The sequence below is a fragment of the Physella acuta genome, unplaced genomic scaffold (assembly GCF_028476545.2).
Source record: "Physella acuta isolate Inbredline_101_S28 unplaced genomic scaffold, ASM2847654v3 ptg000453l, whole genome shotgun sequence".
Taxonomy (NCBI): Eukaryota; Metazoa; Mollusca; class Gastropoda; family Physidae; genus Physella; species Physella acuta.
In genome coordinates this window covers 215,795-228,012 of record NW_026731972.1, presented here as the reverse complement: position 1 = coordinate 228,012, position 12,218 = coordinate 215,795, and the positions used below count along the sequence as shown (strand labels likewise).

Genomic DNA, 12,218 nt, shown 5'->3' with positions numbered 1-12,218 from the left:
TAATCGACTTTGCGATTACAAAATAGATCTATTTTTCTAGATCTAGATCTATTTTTTGTTAATATATTATTATAATTTTAGTCTGGATATTGGTATTATTTATATCTATATCTTAAATTTTGCTCTACAGTGGCGAATTCAAAATTAATGTCTTAACTATTAATGGTCAATAATATTTTATTACTGTCTCGCGTTTACTAAGTTAGTTTTAAAACAACGACTACTAGATCTAAACCAGTATCCGAGTTTTCATAACAAAAAAAGCCTTTCGGAAACACCTAAAAATTCCGAAACTCAGAAAATTCTATATTTGCGAATCAAAACAAGATTTATAAAATTTAAAAAAAAACATTAATTTTAAGCTTATTTTGAGAAAACATACATTTTTCATTAGATTTTTTTAACATGTTCAACCCATATCTCTGCCACAAATTGTCAACTGACAACTGTTGTCTCTCCCACCTATGGCATCACCAATGATAATCAATGCAGTTAGCTTTCTGTACAGCAGTTTCTTACCTCAACCTTAATAATAATATGATAAAAATATAAAATCTCCAGATGATATTGATAAAACAGTATAAGTAAGTTACTAGATCTAGAACAAAATCTAAATGAGCTTGTGAATGGACTTTTTGCTGTTGCACTGGAAATGTAATCTGTGGTTTCTTCCCTTTTAAGTAAAAAGATTATAATAGGCCTATATACAATACAATAATGTTAATATAGTTGAATAAAGATCTAGTTATATAGAATCTTTTCATGGACACTAAGGCAAAGGTTGTTAAAGCTTATCCTGCAGCAATTATGATTGGGCATGGAAATCCACTTCTGTTACAAACTATTTTATGTTGGGGTGGTAGACATTTGATTCCTCAGATAAGTCTTTATGAGTTGACTAAGATGATACTCAGATGGTTAAAAGTTGGGTATAATTGTTATTTTTAGGAGAATGAAAGGACACAGAACAATTATTAGAAGAATGAATTTGGAGAACTCACGGAAGACTGGAGTTTTTTTTTTTAAAATTGTGAATCCACAAGAATGCCTTAGAAGCAAGAAACTAGATAAATTGACTGTGTAGACCACTGGTTCCCAACCTGGGGGTCGCTACCCCCCTGGGGGTCGCGAAGGGCTTTCTGGGGGGTCGCCAACTGGTATAATAAACCTTAGTAATTTGAAACAAAACATAAATATTTAGAAGAATTTTTAAAATTCGGCTTTACTAAAATCACTGGAAAGGGAATAGAGAAGAAGCAAAGCGTACTGTACAAAGTTTTTCTCAGTCACGAGTTTATGATATGGAGTTCTTTCGTCGGTATGAAGCTAGTTGCAAACGTCAGAAGAATCTGCATTGACGCATTATCTATTCTCTTCTTTCCTCGATGTTGCCAGCATTCACGATGAATTACAAGATGAATTCTTTGATTTGTAGAATGATTGCGTGTAAGATAAAAAACTGCACACTCAATTTTGGTGTAGTATTCACCATTCATACCCAAACGTAAAATTGATTGACTTTTCGAGAATAGATTTTCAACACTATTTTTCGATAAAAAAATAAAATTAAGATAATGATAATGACATAGATTGGCGTTAACAAAAAAAAAATGCTTTAAAAAAAATTAACCACGAATGTTTAGTGAATAGTATGCAGTTTTACTCATGGTATTAAAACAGTTATCAAGAGTAGTTCATATTGAAAGTCTACGAGAAAATGTTATTTTAGCAGTGGCGTAGCGAGGTCGGGTGTCACCCGGTGCGGCACTTAATGGTGTCCCCCCCCCAGAGGCGTAGCAACCCTTCCTGGAGACAAACTTTCAAATTTTCGATTTGCACCCCCCCCCCTCAAACTTTCGATTTGCACCCCCCCCCCTCAAGTTTTCGATTTGCACACCCCCCCCCCCTCGAACTTTTGATTTGCACCCCCCCCCCCTCAAGTTTTTCTCTATATATTTTCCTATTTTTTGCCTTGGTGTCACCCCCCTAAATGGTGTCACTCGGTGCGGTCCGCACCCCGCCCCCCCCCCCCCCCCCGCTCGCTACGCCCCTGTATTTTAGTGCTTATTGATTTCCATACTAAATTTCGGCTTTTTAATTCTATGGGGGTCGCGGGTCACTTAATTTTTATAAAAGGGGGTCGCCACTCGAAAAAGGTTGGGAACCACTGGTGTAGACAAACTAAATCCATTATCCTTTAAATTTACTTTTTCAACCCATTCTCTTTAAAGATTTGAAAAAAAAAACACACACACACAAAATGTTCAGCATTAGGGTTACACTTAAGCATTTAAGGTTGAACAGTTTTTTTCCTCTAAATTTACCCCTTATTTTTCCATTATTTGCTACAACAAAAGAGGATTTTATGTAGAAAATAGTCTTCAACTATATAAACAACAGGGACGGAGTGGTCTAGCGGTAGAGAGCTGGACTGCTAACCCGTAAGTCCCGAGTTCGAATCCGGGTTCAAATCAGTAGACCGTCCCTGAGTCCACCCAACTCTGATGGGTACCTAACTCACATTAGGGAAAGTAAAGGCGGCTGGGCATAGTGCTGACCACACTATCTCTTCATATGCCGAGGTCACAGAAACAAGTGAACTCTACTTCACTTGCCCCATAGACCGTCAGGTTTGAAAGGGAAACTTTACTTTACTTTATATAAACAACATATATGGGATTTTTTCCAGTCAGAATTGCTAAATTTAGGATCAGGGTTGCAATACTAGGCAACTTATTTTTAAATAACATGAACAGTCTGAAAAAAGTAATTACTACATTTAGTTAGTATTTTTATAAATGTTTATTTATTGTGTTTTTTTTTTACTTTAGAGAATTTCAAATTCATTGCATGCATCTTCAAACAGTCAACAAAACATTTAAATAAAGCATTCAAATAAAATTAAAGCAATGACAATCTTAGAAAAAAATAATCTAAGCTGTTAGCAAAAAAGGTGTTATGGATTTCAGTCTGTAATCAAAATATTGCATTAAATGAATTTAAAAAAAAAAACTAGTTTCATGTAGGCCAATGGCACACTAGCTCAATTATGAATGCAAACCTACTCTTAGATGTAAAAAAAAAGTCTTATTTATAACTGTTATATCCCAAGGCAGCGAAGTCTTCCACTTGTAAAAAAAGATGAAAATATAAAGCTCTCAAAATGTCTCGGAGTGTTGAAGGGTGAAATTTTTAAGTCCAAGGCTAGCTGTAATGTTTAATTTCATACAGCTACAGGTAATGATTAGGATGTGGTTATGCACACTAAATGCAAACTTAGAAGTGTAAAGAATGGAAAAAAAATAACAGGCAGATCCACGGTCAAATGTGGATTGTCAATAATTGATTGCTTTTTAAAATTAAAATAATTCAAACAATTCATTATACTTGTTCTAACTTGTTAAAATGTTCATCTTTTACAACAAATTAATATTAAAAACAATTAACAACATGGAAACAAACATCTAAGAACCATTTTAAACTTAAGACTTCATAAACATCCAACATTATTGTAAGAAACTAAAATAAAATTATGAACTAAAAAACGGATGCCTACAAAATTTAGAATTAGTACGACAATAATACACAATATAATTATTTTAATACAGTAAGATAAAAAATCATTTGAAGTTTTAAATAAATGTCACAAGTTAATAAATAAAGTATTTAGTAATCACAGACAGAAAATCAAGTTACTCTGCGCCTTTTAAAAAAATATTAAAAGCAGTTAAGTAAATAAAAAGAATATTTTATTGGAGGAATGAACACAATGCAATGGATAAATGAAACATTCTATTTTAAGTTAAGAAGCACTTAATGAGCAAAACAAAAAGCTATCTGCTGAGAGGTGTTCATAAAGGACATCACACACTAAAGAAAGGGGAGGGGATGGAGCTTTGTGACAATGGAGAATGGGTTCAGCTGAAGTGTGACTCCTTATGGTCTTAATATTTTTTACTAGGGAAGGAGAAAAAAACATATTTATGAACGACCCCTTACAGGTGATACAGGCAGGAAATATTTTTACCAGAGTGGAACTTTGAAAATAGTCTAGAGAGCACTGTCATGTAATAAACTTCAGATAAATATAATTTGTAGATCATCTCTTCTGTAAAATTAAAGTGGAGAATAGTCTAGAGAGCACTGTTATGTAATAAACTTCAGATAAATATAATTTGTAGATCATCTCTTCGGTAAAATTAAAGTGGTAGATCTGTTATAATTCAATAGAATGTATAATAGAAACAATAAATAATAAAATGTGTTTACATATTTACAGTATATGAGCATCATAAACTCTGCAGTACTTTAATACCTATGTTGTTAAGCAAGCACTATGAGGCCAATAGATAAAGTGTATTGTGCTTACTTGTAACTAAGCCTTCTTATAATAATAGGCTGTTAACAAACAATAAAAAGTGTACTAATCTCTTTTATCAACATCACTGCATTGTTTTACTTTTTTTTACCTCTTTTTTTCTGCACAGAACATCATCAGATTTTAACTCCAAAAACATATGTCTAACAGCAACTACAGCTGTATTAAAACTGTATGGTTATGATGTTCATGCATGTATTACACCCATTATGTATTAAAATGTATTGCATGAATGATAAAATGGCTTTCTAAAATTAAATGTCGGTTCAGCATTCAACTCCCAGAAAATCTTTTTTATTGATTGAATGAATTCATTAGCATGTCCACGATGATAGGAAAATAATGACATTGAACTTTCAAAAGAGATGCCAGGGTTTTTAAAAACACAATGCACAACCAAAAAGGTAAAAAAAATGTAACGCAAAATTATAAATGCATTTAAAATTTCTGAAATATGAATAAATGCATCATCAAATCTAAATATTTATGCTTTTATGATTAATTTTTATTAACTAAAAAACGAATGTGCAAAATCATTTTCTGACTGAAATGATTAATACTAATTTTTAACAAAACGTAATGGATTACTAGTGGTTATGATTACAAGCTACGGCTTGCTCATATGGTTAATCTAAATTATCACTGACCAATTTTCATGCTTCAAATTTCTCTCAGTTAAAAAACATAGTGAGACAGACATAAAAGCAGCTCAGAAAATCATAGTTGCATATTACAAGAATTAAAAATAAATGCATATTGTAGAGCATAAGCAAAACAAAAAATGTATAACAATATAATTCAGATACCATGGACATATTTACTGGTAACAGGTATTGCTCTTGTAAGACTTAAAATTGACATAACATGTAGGATTATATCATTGTTATAATGGATAAGTAACCCAAGATCCTCTGAGGAATATAATATTTGTCTTAAGAATGCTGAGATGCTTGAGTAGTTCAATTAATAATTTGTAACAAAGATAGAGATTTTCATGTCTAAAAAGGTATTTATATATATATATATATATATATATATATATATATATATATATATATATATATATATATATATATATATATATATATATATACTAAAACAGTGAAACAATCGTGTTGTATGACACCGGACAATATGTTTTAGTAAAACATGCATATTTTTTTCCCTAAGAAATAAACATTAATACACACTATTGCACTAAAACCTAAAGCTTTTAAATCATTTTGTCATATTAAAACATGAGTAGTGAACAGTCAAATAGGGTTACTTATTTACAAATCCCATCACCATTTAAAAGTGTAATTTTTGCAAAATGCAAATAACAAAAACTTACCAAACATACATTTTTTAAAGTAGAAAGATCTATTTGCAGATATGAGATAAAATAACCTTGTGGAAATAAAATAAACTATTAACACCACCAGATTATGCCTTAATTTTTAAAGCTTCTGGTTAGTCACACAGTAAAATAGAGTCTTTGACAAGTAAGTATGTATCAGTTGTCTGCCACCTCTAACATTTTTATTCAATACATGCATTAAAAACCTTACAAGTTATATTAAAAATACCACTGCTAGAATCATTTTAACCTGAGGCTAAAATATTCACTTAATTCGCTATTTTTTTAATTGGGGGACCACATAACAAGTTTGATGAAATGCTTATGAATGGCATATAAGGCATTGCCAAATGACTAGATTATTATGACAGGAATGTACAAGAATCATGGGGATATCAAGAAATATAAGTATATAATAATTTTAAACTAATCAGAACTGAAAATGCTAAAAAAAAAAATACTTGCAATTTCGTTAACATTGAATAACAGAACTGAAAGTTAAGACACCCTAAAAATTATTTATCACACATATTTATCAGATGACAATTTCATAAAATATTCCACATTTGTATTTTACAAATCAGCCCTAAAATATGCTATTGAACAGTACATGTTTTGGGTGAGTTGCAACATGAACATCTTTCATTTAAAGGACGAGGTGGTATAAGGTCAAGATCTTCATCATCAGGCTCAAGGTCTAAATTATATCCATCTTTGATCAACTGTTCAGTAATTTCTTTATGAGCAGCTTTAGGCAGCCGGGGAACATCAAACTCGTCTTCCTCACTAAGATCAGACAAAATCAATTAGCTACTAACAGATAAATCAGTTTTTCTATCACATTAAAGCCACTAAACACTAGACATCTTTTCTTAATTACATTAATTGTAAGTTTATATTATTTTGAATCTATTTCAGCTGGGGTCAAATATCAATAGTGTTATGATGAGAGAATGACGATCCAATATAAATCTCTCAACAATATCGCCATTGTTCCTTCCTTGGTTTATTACACTATTTACTAAGACATGGATAACAGCTTTCACATCTTAAATGAAGTACGTCACATCCTCGTCACACAGTCAGAATCTTTTATTAATATAAATCACGAGAAAAATGGCCCGTTGAGGAAGGATACAACGGGCGCTAGGCTGATAGTGCTGTCTCTTTTCTCTAAACTAAAACCACCCCACCCCCCCCCCCCCCCAAAAAACATGTCTACCGTCCCATTCAACGAAATATAATTATATACTTTTTCCAGTGTCCGCCCCCTCCCCGAAAATTCTACCCCCGCCCCCGAAAATTTCAAGTACCCCCACCCCTCTCCGGGGAGGAAAAAGTCTGAAAGAAACACTGGTGTCGCGCTTAGCCACTACCCGACGAATTGCATTAAAGAAATTGCAAGAAAACCACTTTTTAGATTAGACACATTAATTAGGCGGTAATTTTATTATAGAGTATCGATGAAGAAATTTCTTTTGAGTTAGGGAGGGGGGGCTCAGACGTTCTTACGCGGGGGTGGGGCTTCGCCCCTACCCGAAGAATTGTATGAAAGAAACTCTTCACGCAAACCACTTAGATTAGACAAAATTTCCTTTTTATTCAATGTTTACTCGAGAATCAATGACGTCATATTACTGTGTGCACTCTCCGGCTTGAGATTATTTTCTACTCTGTGCTAAATGTGACGACGTCATACTTCGTTTTTCAAATTACTATGCATGTTTTTAATTTGCTTGTGTTTTCTCTAGAGCGTTCTTGTCAGATAGATAGATAGACAGACAGCGAAACTATTAGTATTAATTCCACAAGACAAACACTCTCATACCCAAGCAGTACAATTAAATACCATTCAGAACAATCAAAATGCAGACGATCCAATTAAAACAAACAAATAACCTTTAAATTTTCCCTAGAACAAATACAGATCTAGAAAAGTGAAGTAAACAATTATAAAAGAAAAAAGATGATGTATTTAAAAAAACATTTTTGTTGGTGCCAAATCATTTTTTTAATAAAATAATTGTACTAACAGTAAAGTAGCATTTTAGATTGACTGTAAGGCATATGAAGTGGGATTTTGTGGTAAGTACTGAACTTTCCCTGATGAGTTCTTTAAAGCTTGATAGATTAAGGACATTCTGCTGACTCAAACTGGTGAACAGAACACTGGACTCCACATTAGCAATCATATACTCTGCCTCTCAACCATGCACTCCTTTCTTTCTGAAACTGTGAGAGAGGTATATCTTGGACATAAGGTTTTAAAACATTATAGTATACCTTTCATCTGACACAATAGCTACCAAGGGTTGTTGATCTGTTGAGGAGCCAGCCTGATCTAAATCCTTTTGTGTTACTCTGCTATTAGTTATTGGCACAGTGAGTCTATAATACATGTTCAATTTTGAAGATTAAAAATGTATTGAGAATTTTAAAAACATTTAATTAATTTAACATATTATTTAAATAAACTTTTTTCTTTAAACTAAAGGAGAACATGCTCTTTTCATTAATTAATTTACCAGTATGTCTTAAACAAAGTTTCACTTAAAAAGTTATAAATAAAAATAAAAGTTATAGATAAAAATTAGCAAACATTTAATTTCAACAAAGAAAACTAAAAAAAACCCACCAACCTTGAGCGAGAAACAAAACTTGACTTTCTTGGCTGCTGGTCAACAACTGGAGAAGTTACAGATCTTCTTGCCATGTCTCTCTGACGCTCTAAAATATATTTTAGCTTGTGTTGATAAAAATTAACTTATTCAAGATGTAAAGCACTATTTTTTATTTTGGAATCTACGGTACGAAATTCAATTCAATTGTTTTGAATATAATGAAACATTTATAAACTGTGAAATAAAAACAATATCAATAATCCCTTTTTTCTTTCACGTTAATTAAGTATAAGTAGTTAATTTTACAGCTGAAAACAAAAGAATTTGAAACTCCATATATTCTAAAAAAATATTTAATAAAAATAACTTGATGACTCAAAGTCAAAGGGACTGACATAAATAAATGTTAGGCCTATAGACCATGTATGTTTAAAAAATAACATAAATTACCAATTTTTTTCTGCAATTCAGAAGTTTTTTTCAAGCTTTTGAATGAAGGTTTCATATTGGATTGTACTGGTTGGTAACCATTCTGCTGTTAAGAAAGTAAAGCACTGATTCAAGTATGAACTGACCTTAGCTCAGAAAAATCAAATAGATACAGATCTAAATAAAATATTTTAAACTCCGCTTTTTTATGAATATTAATTAGGGCCCAAATAAAAACAGGTACGAAAACAAATGTACTGCATATTCTGCTAAGAATTAAATTGGCTGCATTGTAAACACTGCACAATTTGGGTCATCAGACTGTAATGTCACTGTAATGAGATTATTACGGAGAAATTTTCCTGCACTGCTATGGGGCGCCAATAAATGAAAACTTTTAAAAACTCATTGATTTAGCTCCAAATTAAAAATGGAGGATTGTTTTATACCAGTGTGTCAGTGTCCAATTATAATAGAATCTTCGCCTAATTTAGAAATTTAATAATATTATAATAATAATATTAATAATATCATCAACAAAAGGCTTTTTTATTAGGTTAAATTATGGATTTTTTAAAATAAATATTCTGTTATTTCAAATACACCATTAAGTTCCTTACCCCTTAAGAGAACATTTGACACTACATTTAAATATCTAGCTTGAGGAGAAAAGAGAGAATTTGAAAATTAATCTAGAATGGAAAATGAACGTCAAACCCTCGTTCTTGCCCCTCGACCGGCATAACATGACGTCGTGGACTTGTGTACACGAGCTTTTAATTCCCGCCATGGTAATTGCGTCAGTTTAGGTTATTTACTCACCGGAAAATAACAAAAAGCAACTGGTTGATAATAAAACTAGATCTAGTTATTTTATTATTTATTAAATTCTACTCTACATGTTATTCATACCATTTTATGAAGTAATGAACACCTGCATAAATCAAATTACCATAATAAATATTTTTATTTCAAATTCTAATTTTAAATAATAAATATGCTTAAAATAATATGATAGTAATAGTTATGATAGTTTATAGGCCTAATACAAATACATTTTACACTCAAATTGTGAGTTACGTTTACGTATTTCACCCATTGACATGAAAATTCTGACACACAATCATTGCACATTCAATATTCTAAATTTGGATTTTTCTCAACTTTTAACAAAAGTAAATTATCAAAATCTTAAAGAAAGTCAATCTCTTTGTTTTTTTATTTATATTTATTCATTTTTTAAAATAAAAATACAATACAAATAATAAATCGTGTTTTCCTAATGTTTTGGCGTGTTTCGGTTATTATAATAAAATACGCTCAACTGGGGGTAAACAAGAAGCGGAGAATAAAATATGCTAAAATCAACTAAAATGGAGTTTTACCCCATTTCACTACACTACACTAAAGTTAAGTACACTACACTTCACTACACAGACTACTGTAGACTAGTGTAGGCTGTCGTACAACACAGAGTACAGTCTGTACAGTACAGTACAGATTACTACTACACAGAGAGTGAGAGAGTCTAGTACTTAGTAGTACAGACCAAAGTCAAGTTTAGTCAAGCCTGTGTCACTGTCCGTCCAGCTGTCCAGAAAAACTTTCACTTTCACATCACGTTCTGTTGCAAAACAGTAGACTGCGTAGGTCTTTAGAGATATATATTTAGTATATTAATTATTAAGCTTACATGTGATTTCTGGTCGCTGTCGATCCCACTGTCTTCTATGTGTTCCATTTATTTTTTAATTTACGCTACACCTGTGTTCAAACAATTTTTGTTATTATTGACATGTTTGATTATGCTTTGTGGCTTCTCTAAATACCACACACAACCGAATATCGTCCACAAACTTGATCAAGATTCTATATCAGTCTAGTCTATATCAATTATTTTTCTCTTTTTCTTTGTAAGCCTATTTTTGGTGATTGTGTACTAACCAAGCTAGATTAAATCTAAATCTAGATTCTACGGAGTATGTCAAGTGTGTGCTCGTATTCTTTTGACAAAATGCAAAATCGTGTCCCTTTATAAGTTTATTTGTATAATCATGCTCACTCATGGTACTATTGTAATTAGACTATTAAAAATTAATTAGATTTCTCTAGACAATTACGGTGGTCACCAAAGTATACTTTAATGCAGTGGTCTCCAAACTTTTCAGTCCGAGGGTTGCATTAACTATCAAATTTCAGTTCGGGGGCCAATTAGTTCCAAACATGTCTTTGATTTTTCTGAGCAAAGTTCCTCAGCCATCACCAACAAACGTTTTTTTTTCCGTGGATAAAAAGATCGCCGCGGGCCGGATGAGAAGACCTCGCGGGCCGCATGCTTGGAGACCCCTGCTTTAAGGGATAAATGATAGATTGTATACAATACAGGCCTTCAAATACAATAATTAATGGCCTTACGCTACACACACACACGCGCACACATGTCTGTTTGTCTGTCCTTAATGCATTAGTACACCTTTCATCCGACCACTGTGAAAGTTTGGAAGGTTGTTAAAAATACTCATGGGGGGAGGTTTTTGAGTAAAAAAAAACCCCATTAATTTCGAAAGTACGGCGTCCCGACAGGGTGTGATTTGGCACCACAGGCTCCCATATGAACACTATACCGCCTACGCTTGTTTTAAATAGTGCGATACACTATGTATATGCTGGGCGACTATACTCATTCACTAAATCGAATAAGGTAAGGCGCGTTGCCCGGCGACCCGATACGGTACGATTTGGCGCCCGGGTCTCTCCCGCGAGCACTATGGCGCCTATATTCATTTTAAAGATAACTCCACATTAGGGACATGGTGGCACACGACATTTAATTATTAAACAGAACAAGGGATCGCACATTGCGAGTACGCCCAATCTTACTCTACTGCCGGAGCACCACCCTGGTTCGATTTAATCATCGATTATAGTAGCTCACTGTGTCCCATAGTGTATGGTCCTCTTTAAAACGAACTTAGGCGCCAGTGTTCACGGAGAAGTCCGGGGCGTACCGGGTCACAAGACCACCTTCCAGTTTGACCATTGAATCAAGTATTACCCCTGATCCCATGTGCAGGACGCAGGACACTCAATAGGCTAAAATAGCACTGAATATTTTTTTTCCACACGCAGAAACAGCCCCCCCCTCCTCGAAGAGTATTCATTTTATGGCTAACCACAGTATACAGACACAGAGTCATCCCCATAGACTGGCATAGAGTCATAGACAGATCTAGAGATCTAGGGAAACCGTCTGGTCTAGATCTCTAGACCTAGAAGATCTTATTTCTTATAGTTTATAGAAATTTTTAAAATGTTCTTATTTAAAACATTTTTAATATTAGATCTATCTTATTTTTAGATTGTAGACCCTTAGGCCTAGAGGCTAGATCTAGATGTTGACTCGATCTAGATCTAGACTAGAGTCTAGAGCTATTTTCATATTTTGTTTTAT

The 12,218-nt window shown here is 32.9% G+C and overlaps 1 protein-coding gene across 2 annotated transcripts; it reads right to left on the bottom strand.

Annotated features, from left to right (window-relative positions):
• Window positions 1-5,464: 5,464 nt before the first annotated feature.
• LOC131943352 (protein FAM219A) lies at window positions 5,465-10,581 on the bottom strand. 2 transcript variants are annotated; one of them, XM_059303426.1, is made up of 5 exons: window positions 10,461-10,581; window positions 8,789-8,873; window positions 8,357-8,444; window positions 8,001-8,105; window positions 5,465-6,503 (listed from the first exon to the last, which is right to left on the bottom strand). In XM_059303426.1, exons 1-5 carry the CDS (start codon window positions 10,506-10,508, stop codon window positions 6,314-6,316), a joined length of 516 nt encoding a protein of 171 aa, XP_059159409.1. In that variant the 5' UTR covers window positions 10,509-10,581; the 3' UTR covers window positions 5,465-6,313. The 2 variants fall into 2 exon arrangements, with proteins under 2 accessions (XP_059159409.1, XP_059159410.1); XM_059303427.1 differs by having other exon boundaries at window positions 8,789-8,870.
• Window positions 10,582-12,218: the final 1,637 nt, after the last annotated feature.